The 16820-nt window shown below is 40.0% G+C and overlaps 1 protein-coding gene and 1 long non-coding RNA gene across 2 annotated transcripts in view; one reads left to right on the top strand and one right to left on the bottom strand.

Moving 5' to 3' along the window:
* Positions 1 to 10260: 10260 nt before the first annotated feature.
* pmepa1 (prostate transmembrane protein, androgen induced 1) overlaps positions 10261 to 16820 on the top strand; it is a 40559-nt gene continuing 33999 nt past the window's right edge. Inside the window, exon 1 of the mRNA XM_004548844.4 lies at positions 10261 to 10825. Within this exon, the coding sequence (XP_004548901.1) occupies positions 10729 to 10825 (97 nt within the window). The 5' untranslated portion in view covers positions 10261 to 10728. The remainder of the gene's footprint in view (positions 10826 to 16820) is intronic.
* Positions 12227 to 15884, bottom strand: LOC143418649 (uncharacterized). Its single transcript, XR_013098667.1, has 3 exons — positions 15686 to 15884; positions 13507 to 13608; positions 12227 to 12913 (listed from the first exon to the last, which is right to left on the bottom strand). It is a non-coding gene; the product is annotated as an uncharacterized LOC143418649 (long non-coding RNA).

Below are 16820 nucleotides of genomic sequence, written 5' to 3'. Positions count from 1 at the left end.
GTAGGTGTAGAGTGAGTACAGGAGAGGGCTCAGTACACACCCCTGTGGAGCACCAGTGTTCAGTGTGATGGGGGATGAGGTGATGCTGCCCAGTCTGACCACCTGGCGTCTGTCAGACAGGAAGCTAAGGATCCAGCTGCAGAGGGAGCTGCTCAGTCCTAGATCCTGCAGTTTCCTGTCCAGCTTCGAGGGAACGATGGTATTGAATGCTGAGCTGTAATCTACAAACAGCATCCTCACATACGTGTCTCTCTTCTCCAGGTGTGACAGGGCAGTGTGTAGTGTCAGGGCTATGGCATCATCAGTGGACCTGTTGTGGCGGTATGCAAACTGTAGAGGGTCCAGTGAGTCGGGTAGTGCAGAGCAGATGAAGTCCCTGACCAGCTTCTCGAAGCATTTGCTTACGATGGGGGTCAGGGCTACAGGTCGCCAGTCGTTCAATGAGGAGATGGTGGAGGATTTGGGTACAGGGACGATGGTGGCCATTTTGAAGCAGGCTGGGACTACAGACAGAGAGAGGGAAAGGTTGAAGATGTGCGTGAACACTCCAGCCAGCTGAGCCGCGCATGACCTGAGGACGCGGCCGGGAATCCCGTCCGGACCAGTAGCTTTGCGTGCGTTCACCTTCCTGAAGCACTTCCGCACATCCTCCTCAGACACAGTGTGCGCACTGACGTCATCCGCGGTGCGCACACTGTCCGGTCTCATGGTGTTCGCTGTGTCGAATCTAGCGTAGAATACGTTTAGATCCTCACACAGAGAGGCCGTGGTCTGCGGTGTGCTGGTTTTCCCTCTAAAGTCTGTGATCGTGAACAAAGAACACTATCAACTGTTAACCATGTTAGTGGTAGCATCATGCTCTGGGGCTCTTTTCTTGCCAGTGGTACTGGTACATTGCACAAAGTAGGTGGAATAATGAAGAAGGACTACCTTCAGGCAACACTGGAGACATTGAGGACAGCTACAAGTACCTGGGAAATCCGCAGGCAATTGGGAACAATGAATAGGCCATTAGGAAAGCCACAAGCACCAAATACCTGCAGAGAATATGCACTGCATGTACTAAGTCAGTTGAATGGGAAGAACAACATCAAAGTAGTCAACAGCCTTGGCCTGCTGGTTGTCAATTATCCCACTGGGAGAATCAGCTGGCGAAAGGAGGACTTAGAAGGCACTGATATCACAACAAGGAAGCTCCTTGTCTCAATATCAGTTATATATTGAGACTTGGGAGTGAAACCACAACTCCAGCACCCTTAGGCTGTATGCTAAGCAGAAGAAATGTGGCAGAGAACTACTGATTGTCACAACCACTGCTCATGATGAAAGAACAAAGACCCACGTGTAAATCAGGAGAAGATGGCCACAACTGATGATGTACTAATGGAACACCATTACCAAATGGATCCAAGCTAGAAGGATAAAGACCCCCCACAGGGCCAAGTGTATGTTTGGACACACCTTCTCAGTTAATGATTTTTCTTTATTTTCATGTCTATTTACATTGTAGATTCTCACTGAAGGCATCAAAACTATGAATGAACACATATGGAATTATGATTATTTGATTACTTCTTTGCACACTCTTGGCATTCTCTCGATGAGCTTAATGAGGTAGTCACTTGAAATGGTTTTCCTATAGTCTTGAAGGAGTTCTCAGAGATGCTGAGCACTTGTTGGCTCTTTTGCCTTCACTCTGCGGTCCATCTCATCCCAAACCATCTTGTAATTAAGCCAGTTTCATCTTAGTGCTTGATGGTTTTTGTGACTGCACTTGGGGACGCGTTTAAAGCTTTTCTGGACTGACTGACCTTCAGTCCTTAAAGTAATGATGGACTGTCATTTCTCTTTACTTAGCTGATTGGTTCTTGCCATAATATCAATTCTAACAGTTGTCAAATAGGGCTGTCAGCTGTATACCAACCTGACTTCTGCACAACACATCTAATGGTCCCAACTCCATTAAGAGGGAAAGAAATTTCACAGATGAACCCTGACAAGGCACACCTGTGAAGTGAAAACCATTTCAGGTGGTATAAGTAACTGAACTACTTCATTCATGATGCAAATTTGTGCAAGAATCACTGAGAAAATGGAGAATATCTGTGTCCATCTCACCCAATACCGTGTACCCTCTTCTGGCACACCAACTCTGTGCATATCCTCCTTCACCATATCCATGAATCTGTTTATACCTTTTTCCTCTAAACACAGCTCAATATACCTTTGCCCAGTCTATCAGCTAGCCCTCTTCTGTGCATGTCCAAACCATCCCACTCTTGCTTCTGAGCAGTTTAGAGGCAAGAATTTGAACTTTTCAACTAATCGAACTACAGATCACAATTTAATCTGCAAACTTCATATTCCACCAAGACTTCTGCCTGAACTAATTTGTCAACCTATTCTTCACCAGGGCAAACAAGAACGAGCTATGAGTCATTTCCTGATGTAACCCTATCTTAACCTACCTCTAACAACTTCCATACGTTTATGGAATGGTTCATCAGCTTTTTCCCTCTGTAGTTACTGCAGCTCTGCACATCACCCTAGTTCTTGAAAATCTATACCAGTACACGTCTTCATTCCTCATACATCCACTTCTTACTTCTGTTACAAAATGTGGTTCAAATGATACTATCCTCTCTTCTATACATCGCCATACCTTTGCAGGTAACTGCTTTTCCAGTCTTCATCCTCTTCACATCCTCTTTACCTTACTTCCTCATTATTAAGCCTCCGTACTTCTTTATTCACTAACTTGCCTGTCCTAATCTCTCTCCCATTTTCTTAATTCATTAGCTCCTCAAAGTACTCTGTCTATTGTCTCAACAGGCTCTTTCCATTTGTTAGTACATCTTCATCTCTATCCTTAATCACCCTGACCCATTGCACGTCCTTTCCAGCTCAATCTCTCTGACCAGTCAATCAGTGTAAGTCTTTTTCTTCTCCCTCTTTCAGACTATCCAACTTTTTCTTTGCCAGGCACTTCCTTTGGATACTTACCTGTACTTCATCATTTCACCACCAAGTCTCCTTTTCATCCTTCCTCTGCCAGTGTTTTCTTGGTAGTTTACCACTTCAGTTGTGCTTTCCCAGGCATCTGGGATTATCACCCAAAGCCTGTCTCAAAACTCTTTGAAGTCACTACTACATTCATTCTTCTTTACATTTACCATTTAATCCTCTATCTTCATTCATTTCCTCCTCCTGATTTCCAAAGTCATCCTACAGATCACATCCTACTTGTTGCTGCCTAGCTGCACTCTCCTGTCTTTCAAATGGCACCTTCTGCATAAGGTTTCTACATATAAGAGTGTAGAAAGTTTCCAACTTTCTACACTCTTATATGTCACCCTATGTTCCTCCTTCTTTTTGAAGTACATTTTCACAACAGCTATTTCCAACATTTTGCTAAAATCCCCATCCGTCTGTCCTTCTGCATTTCTCTCATTAACACCAGACTTACCCAGCATCTCCTCATCGCCTTTGTTCCCTCCATCTACATGTTCACTGAAGTGTGCTTCAGTGATCACTCTCTACCCCTTGGAGAGACACTCTTCACAACATTCAATTCACTCCAGAATTCCTTTGTCTCTTCTAACTGACGTTCAACTTGCCATATGCACTGACAACATTCAATATCGCTGCTTTGATATCCAGCTTCAAACTCATGTTGCCACTTGGCATTCCTTTCACCTCAATAGGATTCTTCACATAGACTTCCTTCAAGATTACCCCCACCCCATTTCTCTTCCTGTCTACACCATCATAGCACAACTTGAATCCACATCCAGTGTTCCAGGCCTTGGTTACCTTTCACCTTGGTCTCCTGCCCACACAATAAATCTAAGTTTCTTCTTTGTATCATATCAGCCAACCCTCACTCTTTAACCAGTCATAGTCCTTACATCTCACCTACAAGGTCGTACTCTCAGCCCCAAATTCATGCCTTTCCTTCTCTCTGTATGCCTCAGAAAATGACTTCTCCTTCTCTGTGGTTGTTGGTGATTGAGTTGGTTGTTGCCAACCTGGGTCTTGACTGATCCATATGCAAATCGCATTCATTATAATCTGCATGTTTGATTTTATGCTGTATGTCTTTCCTGACTCAACCCTCCCATTTGGGACTGGCAGGGGTACACTGGCTTACGACTGATTCAAGGATAAAAAAAAATCAAAAATCAAAACTGACTTGCACAACGCATTTTTATCCTATGGAATCACAGGACTCAGCCAGCAGTTTTCTCAAATGCTGGCTGCAGCACACTATAATACACAAGGCATCTTTTAGCACTAGATCCCTGATGTGCTAGACTAGGTGAAATTGGGCACTGAGTGAGAGTTGTTCTAGTTTAGATAACTGCATGGTCCACATTAAGATGTTGAAGTGGTGGTGGTGGTATAGGTATAGGTGTTTGCAAGAATATCAGTCATAAGACCATGGTTCATTTCCTATTAGGCATTCTGCCCCCACTTTCACAACAGTAACCGTCCATGCTGGGAGTGACAGACTTGTTATGTTACTCAAAGCCTAAGAACATGAGGTTTGACAAAGGTGCATTAGTTGACACCTCAGGAATGAGAATAGGCTGAACTTGAAGCACAAACCAGTTTACATGCAATCTTGTTTGTGATAATCCCAAAGGCTTATGGTTTCTACCTCCTTTGTCCATCTTGACAACCCAGATTAAGGTGTCCATATCAGTGTGCAACTGTGTGCAAACAGCAAATACATCTCTTTAAACATAAAATTTCATTCTACTGCATGTCTCACAGTGGATTAAATAAATGCTGCCATAAAAACTTGTAAACTTCTGTAACAGTAAAGAAAAAAGTGTGCTGCAGTGTGCAGTGTTTTTTTCATCAGATAAGCCAACCCCAAGGATGTGTTACTCAAGCTAACCTTCCTGGATTGTATTTCATCTTCTCGCCAGTCACTGAAACAACATGCCCCTACCAGTGCAGCCCCTGCCTTTAATACAGAGCCATTTTCTGTCTGAGCACCAGTGATAAATAGATACACTCACTCTTTAGAGAGAGTCAGGCGAGCAGGAAAAGAGCAAGTCCTTAACCAAATGATTCACCCACTTCAGTCTTCAAAGAAAGGCTACGATACAGAGAGAAAAAGAGAGAGACAGGAAAAATGACCACACCTGTTGTCCGTTTTGGTGACTCAGCCCCCTCAGACGGTAAATTGACTCACCGCCAGCTCGATTATCACTGTCTCAGTCTGCTGCATGTGTCAGGGCCTTCGACAGGAAACACAGACAAAAACAGGAGCTGCGTATTGGGCTAGGAGACTTCCAGTAAACAACCAGCATGTCACTGGCAGATTTTTATTTATAAGCCACTGTGACAAATTTCTTTCATATCTTTTATTTCACAGAGCTCATTTTCCAGTCCCAGTTTTAGATGCCAAGACACAATTATACTGTCAATTGCTGTTATACTAAGAGAGATGGTAGAAAAAAAGCTTTATGATTTAGGTTGCATCTTATTGCAAGAGAGTTTGTAGAGGGAAGTTAAATTAAGAGCTCAAAGCACTTCTCAGCTCATGCAAATAGCTTCTTTAATAATCTTCCATGTGTGTATGCCATTTTGTCTTTCTTAATACTGACAAATGTTTTGTGACTATATTTGGGCTTTCCCAAATTGCCACCTGGCTTTTTAATGTTAATGTCTGTGTGCTGGATGTTGTGTTGTTACTTTTGAAACTTGCAGCCATTTTGATAACTGGTTTGGGAATTATTTCATAATAAAAATATATGAACTCATTGAACACTTACAGATCCTTAATTTTCAGTCCACTTTAGGTCAGACAATGAAAACACATTCACGCAACAGCACTCGTTCTCTAAAATACACAGTCAGCTGCCTGATATTTGTTTGATTGATTGTTAGCACTGTTGCCTCACAGCAAGACGGTCCTGAGTTCAAGTCCACCATCAGGCCGGGTCTTTCTATTTGGAGTTTGCATGTTCTCCCTGTGTTTGCGTGGGTTATCTCCGGGTACTCTGGCTTCCTCCCACAGTCCAAAGACATGGAGTTAGTGGGGATAGGTTAACTGGAAACTCTAAATTGCCCTTAGGTGTGAATGCAGGAGTGAATGTGAGTGCAAGTGGTTGTCTGTGTCTATATGTTAGCCCTGTGACAAACTAGCGACCTGTCCAGGGTGTACCCTGCCTCTCGCCCTAAGACAACTGGGATAGGCTCTAGTTATGGCAGCAATAGCACTAAGGTTTAATTTGAATTCTTTAAAGCTTATTGTCTTTATGCAGATTATTTGTACTGTTATAACAGTACAAAAAAATTAAAAATTTTCTTAAAGCACCTTTCCATTCATACAACATGATTTAGTCCCATCTCTGTGCAGCCTTGCCGCTAGTCTTCAGCAGGGGGCAGCAGAGGCCCTACACACTTTTTAACATGGCACATCTAGTTTATTGGCTGGACAGTGATGCTCTGTAATCCTATCAGATTTGATTTAATTAGATGGATAGACTGACCTGGTTTTAGTTTATTATCTAATTTAAGTTGCTTTTCAGTGTCAATATGACACAAAGGATAGTGAGACTGTTTAATTGAATACAGTCCCATATCATATCATGGTAAACATGTTAAAAATCAGTTTACACAAATTACAATGAAAGGGGCACTCCTTTGGGGTGTTTGAGGTATTGAAATTTTGTATATTTCCCTTTTTACTTTACCTTGATTATCTATTATAAATTATGATAGTTTCTCTAATTTGGCTGAGATGACCAATTATTAAGTTAGCTATGATCTCATCTACAAATACATCTTCCGTGCCATTTTCTATCAAGAAGTAGAAAACTTAAATAATTCAACATTTCCAGCATTTTACCACCTGTTTTCCGTTTCAGAGCTTTGGAAAAATGCTGCCTCCTGCTCTGTTCATCTCACTGCTCATATTCACAGCAAACTGTAACATGTTTTAATCTATACATTTTTTGCTGTATTTTTTTTCCTCCTTCAGTTTTTTTCCCTCTGTACATATTGAGCAATGTATTTTGGGTGATTAAGTTTTTTCTGTCTACATGATTAGGGCTTTGGGGAGTCCAGCTGGGCAATAAAACCACTTTAACATGCAGCTATAAACTTCAGCAGGCGTAATTAGACGCAGTTGACTCAGATGAGACATGCTGTTACAGTCTAGCCTCATTGGTCCCTGGGGCCTGTCAGTCATGGGGGCTGACGTAATGCTGTCTGGCTCTGTCGATCTGCTGCAACACTAATATTCAACATTTTGAATCAACTCTTATTGGACTTTTGGAATGATGAACATTATAAAGGTTATATATATATATGTGTGTGTGTATATTGATGCACATGCAGTTATATTCCTAATGGGATTTTGCCTGCATGTCAGTTAGGTGAGCTCAAATTTTGGCAACACAGTGTTAAAAAAAAACAGCTTTAAATGGTGTGGGTTTGTGTATTTGTCATTTACAGCTTTACTGAAGTTCATTTTACCCGTATTTTGCCTGTTTCATTAGCGAGAGAAACAGAATGAGGGTAGAAAAACAAGCAGACACAAGAAAGGCTGGAAAGCTGCTGCAGAATCTTTTGAATTTCAGCTGCTGTGGTTTGACATTGAGGGCTAACTCGCTGCTTTTAAAATGAAGTTTGTCCTACAATCACACACTATCTAAAAAAGCTGCAAAAAAGACAGAAATAATGGATCATGAATATTCCTGCTTTTATCTGTTATTGAAATTACTATATCATATCATGTTTCTCTATTTTAATAACATGCATGGAAAACTGTTATTTATCCAAAATTACATTTCTTGATGCATCAACTGATGAAGTTAAAAGTTGATATGTAAGTGATTATGTCTGTTATAAATCCTCAAAATGTGCTTATGATTCTTTTAAAATTAAAGGGCAGGTTTTCATATCGAAATGCTTATATTGCTGGTAACTGTAATACTTGTATCTTTTTTTTTTTTTTACAAAGTTCTGCTTTAAGCACTGAATGTAAACTGTATAAACTGAGGATTTACTCTGTTCATTTAAACCAGTTTACTGATCTATCCTCAGTCATTTACTTAGTCATTTAGCTTCAGTTCATATCCACATGTAAGTTACCTGCTACTGTATGTCACACCTGTACCATGAAAGGCATTAATCACGTCTTGACACATCACGTCTTACTCGACATAAGGCAGTTTTACCTTCATTTAACTTTAGATCAGTTTAAAATAAGGATAACAAGACAACACAGGTATATGGCAGTGGAATCAATTTCAAGGAGATTTCAACTGCATCACAGTCTTCATCAGTGGATAATTCACAGACTACCATGTATGCTAAGTGGGGCTTTAGTCACATATCGACACATATTTAAGTCTGTTAAAAACTCTGGTAATTGGACTTCAAGTTGTTTGTTTTTGTCAGTGCATTGAATTTTACATTCTGTGAATTTGCAAGCACAAATCAGTAATTCAGTAGGACAAATTATGCAACTTCAGTAGCTTGAATAATTGGCACTCTGCTTATTATCTGTGGCCATAAATTGGTGCACGGTTTTAGAATTGTGTCACTTGACTCAGGGGACGCATGCTGCACACATCCGAGAGCACAAATTAGTCATTTGTACACATGATTTAATTCAAAAGCAGAAATGATGTAATCTGGGAGCACAAATGTGTATGCACAGTCCTCAAGAGTAAATATTAAGTAATTTGCTGGTACATTTTTTAAACATATTGCACATATTTGTAAGGCAGGTTTATCTGTATTGCTCCATTCAGACACAAAGCCATTAAAAGTTCTTTGCAGAGGCAAATAATAAAAAACCCGCAAAAAAAACAGAAAACTGCAGAAAAAAAATAAAAAAGTTCAGATGATAGCAGACGTGATCCTTTTCTCATTTATTTCCAAATGGTAAAGTTTTAAACTCCCAGTTTTCTCAGGTGTTCTGGAAGTTTATTCCACTGCCGAGCAGTATGAAAACTAGAAGTTTGGTTTTTTTATGCTAGGATCCTGATGGCGAGAGGCTTCAAGAAACATAATATCATCTAAGGCACAAGCAAAATCAAGATGCATCTGGGCCTGAGTCCGTTTAGTACTCTGTAACCGGATTTTAAAATCTAGCCTTTGAAATGCAGAAAGCTGTGTGTTATGGAGCACAGACTACACTAATATGTTCTACTTATTTGGTGTTAGTGAGGATTCAGGCTGCTGTATTTGCATGCAAAAGCACCCAATAGTCTAACCTGCTGAGAATGAAAACCTTGGAAATGTTTTCTGCATAGTTTTAGTAGCAACATTTTTTCCTTGATACCTGCACTTCCATAATGAAAAATGAAAGAAAAAAAAAAGGTTCCATGCAACATTATTTAAGTGACCAACCCTGTGACGAAAAGTTATTTTGAATGGCTGTCTGCTTGTTTTTCCTCGTATATAAGTCAGTGTTCTTAATCAAAGCAGTTTAAAATATGAACAAAATCACATTTATTTAGACAATCACCCTGGTCTGTTAGTTTCTGCTCATTGTCATAATTAAATATAGATGAACAAGTGACTGTGTAATATTTTAATGAAGAACAAATTACAATGAATCCATCACAGTCAAGCTGTTTTCTCTTTTTTATCCTTTGTTTCTGCTGTGAGTCTGATTTAAGAAAAAAGAAGTCTTGCAGATATTTTTTATACTCAAGAACATTTAGATTGTTGCAGCTGTGTATGTCAAATTACTGCTTGGGCAACTCATCTAACAATTGACAATAAAAGCAAAGCATATAATGCTGAAAAATCACAACTTTAATTTACATAGCGTACATACATTTCCATTATCTTAATATTTAAAAGAAAAAAGTTGCACAAAAAGTCGACATATACATGGTGGGAAACATCTTTATGATTAAAAATCATGACAATGACGCGCATAAATGTACAAAATAGAACCCCTTGGTACATTTAAACCACATAAAAATGACAATAAAATGGATCAGTAAAAAAAGATATTTATGATTACAGTATTCATAATATGAAATAAGGGTCATGTGATTCTGCAAGGTTTGCCTCTCTGAGGAAGGCAAATGTGTGATCTTTGCTTTATCTGTGGTTTCCTCCCTGCCTGTACGACCTGGCAGATGAGCCAGAGCGAGGGAGAGAGCGAGGGAGAGCGAGAGAAATCCCTAGAGACAGACTGAGAGAGAGAGAGAGAGAGGGGGGGGGGGGGGGGGGGGGGGGGGACAGACAGACAGGACCAGACAGACTCCCTCAGCAGTTTAGTCGCCGGTCACTCGGCGCAAAACGCGGATCCTCTAAAGCTGATTTGTTGTAAGGGACTGAAAGTAGCTGAAGTACATTTTTACAACGTTGAAACTACATTTAAAGGCTGCAGCGATACTTCAGCGGCACGCAGATAGATAGATAGATAGATAGATAGATAGATAGATAGATAGATAGATAGATAGATAGATAGATAGATAGATAGATAGATAGATAGATTTTCGTGGAAGAGGAGGAGAAACCTCAGAGAGGAGGAGGAGAGAACCGAGACAGGAGGAGGACCGGAGGGAAAGGAGAGGAGATTGGAGAGAGAGCAGAGAAAAAAGGAGGATTTTTTGGAGGGGAGTTTGTTGTGAGATTTTTATTTTATTTTTTTTAGTCTCCTCTCTCTCTTCCGGTCGCCTCTCCTCCTCCACTCGTCCTCTCTGTCCCGGAGTATTTATGTCTGATTTTAGGAGCATTTAAATGTTAAACTTGATGGGTGTTTTAAACGCCACCGCCGCCAATGTCTCCTGTACTTGTAACTGCAAGCGCTACACCTCCCTCCAGAGCATGGAAATCAGTGAGTAATGACTTTTTTCTGCCTCTACCTCGCTCACTTTTTCCTTTCAAGTGTCTTAAAAATGCGTCTGTGAAGCTTCGCTGCAGGTACTCGGAAGAGTTTCTGTTTCCCTCTGCTCTTTCCACATTATTTCTTTTATTTAAACGACTGGAGTTAAGTCTTCCGTTCAGAGTCAGTTTAGAATCTGCTGTTAGTTTTAATATGTGTCATGGTACTCCCTGCAATTATTAACTGTGGTGAATATTACGTTACCCTTTCTCCTTTTCTAACGTTTGTGATTAATAACGCCTCATTTTGAACTTAAACCAAAAACCTCAGGCTTCCCCATCTCTTCCTGAAGACTCGGAATGAAAAAGCTCTTCTGTTTGGTTTAATTTATATCACATCATGGCTGTTTCGAGCTGTTTTCTTCGCCATGTCAGCTAACTTTGACAGTTTGGGGTTGCTGTGTTTTTTTTTTTGGTCGACTTTCTGAGCCGTTGGCGTTTTCTGTCTGCTTTTGAACTTAACGCTCAGCTGACTTGGGTTTCAGAGAAAACCTGCTCCTTCATTTTGGATTTTGACGGTGAAAGTAAGACTTAAAGTGCGACGAAACTGTCAGGACGTTACCTTGGGGGGACACTGAAAGCTGATGCCCTAGGAATACCTGGGTTTGATCGGTGACAAAGCAGGGGAGTTGGAAGTTTTGTCGTCGCTTCGTCATTCGAGCAAAGCCAGACGGCTGTCTAGCCGCCCGTCTGTGTGCGCGCGTGTGAGAGTGCGCGCGCGTGTGTTTATGTGTGTGGCCGTATCCGGGAAATCCCTGTGTTCCACTGCGTGTGTTTATATTGGCGTATACTTTGTGTCGGAATCTTTGTGTGCTGTTTGGTCTAGCAAGACAGTAAAGCAGCAGCGGTCCCTGCCTGTGTAGATATATATAAAATGTGTTCTTACTATTGCGTCGTAATATTGGAGTTATTAATGACTTAACTGCCCTGTCCATGGGACCCTTCGCCTAGCTGGATCTGACTCCCTGATTCATGTTTGACGACGGTGATTTAGGTCTTTTTAGCTGAGTAAAACTCACAGTCCCAGTATATTTAAATAAAATAAATCGCAGACATGATAACACTGGATCATAGTTCCTGATGCATGAGTATGATCTATAGTTTTTAAATCTTCAAAATATGTAACTAAACCTTTAAAAGAAATGCCATGGATCACAAAGTACAGTATTTGCACAGAAAATATAGAGTACACTGTAGTGCAATCTGTGCTTCATTAAAGTACTTGAGTGAAGTTATGGGGTTCTTCCAGCTGGGGACACCTACTATTAAAACTGCAAACAATCATAATGTTGTGAGGTCATTTAAGACATGAAAGCTGTGTGTGTGTGCATGTGTGTGTCACTCAGACAGCTTCAGACGCAGTTTAGGTTGTTGAAGAAGACAGTGCACACACAGACACTGCAAACAATTTAAGCCTATTGAGGTTTTTTAATGTGACGTCATGCACATGTTGCTCGATATTGGTCTGCCATATTGGATGTGATCCAACTGTCAGTTGCTGAGGGAAAATGTTTTTGTTCCCAAGTGGATGGCATTGGTTCTTGGAGGTTTCTGGCTCTCACTAGGTGAAATTGGTAGCTAAGAAGGCTGGGAATACTGATTTTTCCCTCACGACCAGTGATTACCAGATAGTCATGGACCAATCACCAAGTCTGTATTGGGTGTTATTTACTTACCCTTACCCTATATTATCACAATGATTGTCACAAGTAAAGCAATATATCTCTCTTAATCATGTTTGAGGTTCCAGCAGCAGTTTCAGATAGATGGCCTTTTCCTTTTCCACAGCACCTTTAATGTCTTTTGCTTCACCACTTATCCAAATCTTGTCATGTATGACGAATTAAACATTTAAGATCTAGGGCAAACAAATCTTTGCAGTTTTGCAGGTTTAAACAAGCAAGCTACACACAGAGCGCTTATCTCCACCAAGGTCAGTTTCAAAGAAAATGTTCTGCATTTGTACCAAAACTGAACAGCCTCCATCTTTGCTCATGTTCCACCTCTCCATCAGGTTTCATCAAATTCGGCTTGTGTAATCCTGCTGACACACACAGAAGCCACAGACAACATCTGCATCAACAGACAATAAAAACGAGTTATAGTGAAGAACCAGACAAAGTATAAATCACATCAGTGAAATGGTTATTGATGAAATGATTAAGCATTTGCAAGTTCACCTTCATAATTGGGAAGATGTATTTGTAACAATTGTAAAAATGATTACTTTTAGTTTTCATTCAGTAGATAAATCATACATCCTCTAAAGTGCCAGAAATAGTGATAAAAAGCCAGACGTGACGTTATTAGAAGTCTTATTTGATCTGATAAATAGATCAAAACTAAAAGATATTTATTCGCAATCACATCTGCAGAGCTTAATCCAAATGAGCGATTAGATGATGACGTGATTTGCTGCCTTTTAAAAACTGAAAAGCCTTTTGAGCAATGTGTGAGAGACCTAAACTGAAGCATTAATAAAAAGGCTTAATTTCTCCTGAAAGTGATTTTTCTGGATGGTTGAAGCAATATTTTAACAAGTTTTGTGTTTTTCTCATTTAAAATTTAGAAGCCATGATAATGGAGAACGGTGACTAATGTATTTTGTGCAGAAATGGTTCATGATGGTGTCACCTGTCATTTTTCCATGCTGCCATGTTGAGATGACATAAGTCCCAAGCAGATGCTGTCAGACCAGGTTTCCCAACAATAATCCATATTGAATATACTTTGATTCTGTAAATGCATGATAAATAAAGTTATGTGCAATGCCTTGAAAACATACAAATGGTATACTTGTGACAGTTAGAAAGGTCAGTGTGTCAGTGGCCTCAATGGAGTTACTTTTGTGATGTATAGATTTCAGCAGTATAGTGTAGAAAGTTGTGCACTTACCAAGAAATAACATTTGCTTCATATGCTGCACTTTGCAGATATTTACAATTTATTCTTAATGCACAAAACACCCAAGTTATTCCACAATGCGTGCCTGACAGACAGCTAGACACTCTAATGACATATCCCCTTCCAGCTAGCTCTCATGCTACATAGCTAAGATGACACGATGTGTTCCCTCAACTTTCTGGCTGTTATTATGGTTAGACATATATGAAACACTCCAAACAGCAAGTTTTAGTACAAAATGTAATGTGTGATGGTAGATTTCAGTGCTGGTTCATTCCCAGTGACAGCTAGCTAGCAGCTCTTTAGCAGGTATTACTTGATATAGCATTGTTTGTTGTTTAAGCAGGTAAAAACGTTAAGTGTAAGAAGTATAAGCAGACTATTGTAAATATCAGCAAAATACGGCAGCTAGCATGACAAGCGCATTAAAATGTTCAATCACCAGTTTGGGTTGGTGCACAACTTGACAAAGCACTGTAGTGCCGATCCAAGCTGTAGAAATGCAATAGCTGTAAGTCACATGAAATGTTTTGGTAATATAAATAGGATTTTTTTATTCTTAGAACCAGTCTGCGATCGAAATCTCCCAACTAGAATTCCAAGAAAGTAAGTCCATGTAAGCATGTAGTAATGTTGATAGGGGTTATGGCAATCAAGCCATGTGATAACCATAGTTGCCTCAACTTGTAACAGAGAGGCAAGATAAGAATGCAGACAGAGGCGCATACTCAATTCTTCTGTCTGAAAACAGACGTGATGTTTAGTCTGGAGGACAGGAGGAGGGAAACAGATAAACCAAAGAGGCAGACAGTGAAGAGTACTGAGCAGACTAGAGAGACAGCGGAGAGAGAAGTTAGCAAGAAGAAAATGTCAAAACTTTGGAAAAAGCAAATACGGTGTCTGTAAAAGAAAACGACAGAGGAAGTGAAGGAGAAATAAGAGGAAAAAAGAACGGAACAAAAGACATTCTGGTGAATTTTAGATTGCGTAGGAGTTGACAGACTGAAACTAACGATGCGTTGGCTTTTATTAAAAAACCAAAAACAATATCACATTTAAGCTTGTTCAGCTTTACTGGGCAGTAAGCACCGGAGTGTGACAGGAAAGATGAAAAGCACAGTAGAACAAAGTAAAAGATAATCCCCGTTATGCACTTGATGCGGTGATCAAAGGATGACATGATAGAAAAAGGAGGGGTTCCCTAAATTTTTTACCTCTGAAGATCTTAAAAATAGATCTGAAGAAGAAAGCACAGATTTCATAGCAGACACCTGACATATCTGTTGCTGCATATATTAAGGCTGCCTGGTTCAGTTCACCTCTAAAAAAAACTAAAAAAACCCCATCTTTAGTCATTTCACTTGAGCGGTATAAATCAGAAAGTTTCAGCTTTATCTGTCCAAGTTTTTATATCTCTTTCTGAGATTTATAAAAGACGTTAACATGGTTGTGTTAATTTTGCATTAACCAACACAAATGGTGCATCTAACTAGCAGATAATTAAAATAGTATTTCTTATAGACACTTTGAGACGACCACTGGAAATGAAATTAAGTGAAAAGCAGCTCTCCTAGCTGAGTTCTAAAGACATAATGCATCTCAAACCAATTTGGCATCCCATACTGTGTACCTTCAAAGCTGGATTTGAAGCATTTAAACACTTTTAAGTCACTGAATTTAGATAAAAGCATTCATCTGAGATTTGTGAAAGAGCTGCAGATCCTCTGAGTCACCTCAGATTATCATTTATCTGTCTCGCTTCCTCTCATACGCATCCTTCCTTTGTCTCACAAGTTGTAATTGTAGGGTTTTGTGTACCTGTGCAGTCACACACACACATATGCAAAAACACATCTGTTCTGAGCAGCAGATATTGATAGTCAAAGCACATGACATCAGCATTACTCACAGACTAGCCGTGTGTATGTGGAGAGGGGGAGTGAAGTCATCGCTGGTATCAGCTTGTAAGAATCATTTCCTACCAGTAGCTCAGTTTCGCTATTCATTTGTTACTACATGTCTGGCTGCCTTAACATCAACACGTCCTCAGTCTGACTCTATAGCTGACATAAATGTTATCAATAGTGTGTGTCGAAGTATGTGTGAGTTCAGCTGGAGGGTAGGAGTGTGGGTTTTTTGGTTAACGAATTTGAGAAAAACAGTCATAGAGTTCCTGAGTGGAGAGGAGGATGACGCCAACGTTGGCAGGAGGAAGGACACAATGTGACCACGCATCATGTTCAGTCACAAGGTTGATCCTTGCAACAACCCTTATTTGATCACATTGTACTTTAACCTCTTAGCATCCACCAGATCGCCAGTGAACCTTTTAGTGTTAGGGTTAAATTCCCAACAACGCTTCATAAGGAAATGTTGTTCATCTGGTCGGAGATAAGAGGAGTTGAAATGCATGAAAGACAGTCAATTTCCAAGATGACATCTTCTGCTTTTTGAAACTATGCTTGTTTAGCATGTTGCTAAAATGCAAGCTAATGTGGTTTGCTGGTGACTTCTTGGCTGTTAACAGGTTCATTGAAGACAGTTCTTGATTTTTTGTTCTTGCATTTAGCAGTGAATTACCTCTACTAAATCTGGTAATGAAACAATGACAACTTGTAATACTAACAGGCTTTAGCTTTCAATATTTGTTCCCTCTACTAACTGTAAGGGTGGCAACATAAGTAATATACAATCTGAAAATCATCAAGACATATTTGCTCCTTTATTTACAGTTATAAATGTCTACACACTAGATCAGACTCTGAACAATATGATTTATAAGCCCACTATACCCATTTTCAGCTCCATATTTTTAATATAATATTCTTTTCAATCCAGTTCAATTTTATTTATGTAGCATTAAATCACAACAACAGCTGCCCTTAGGTGCTTGAAATTGAAAGGATAGCAGAGAGAAACCCCAGAACAATCAGACGTCCCCGTATGAGCAAACACTTGGCGACAGTGAGAAGAAGAAACTCCCTTTTAACAGGAAGAACCAGGCTCAGGGAAGAGCAGCCATCTGCTGTGACTGGTTGGAGGAG

The sequence above is a fragment of the Maylandia zebra genome, linkage group LG5, assembly GCF_041146795.1.
Source record: "Maylandia zebra isolate NMK-2024a linkage group LG5, Mzebra_GT3a, whole genome shotgun sequence".
NCBI classification, from domain to species: domain Eukaryota; kingdom Metazoa; phylum Chordata; class Actinopteri; order Cichliformes; family Cichlidae; genus Maylandia; species Maylandia zebra.
Note: the sequence above shows the minus strand (reverse complement) of the source record. Positions and strands in the feature narration are given on the sequence as shown.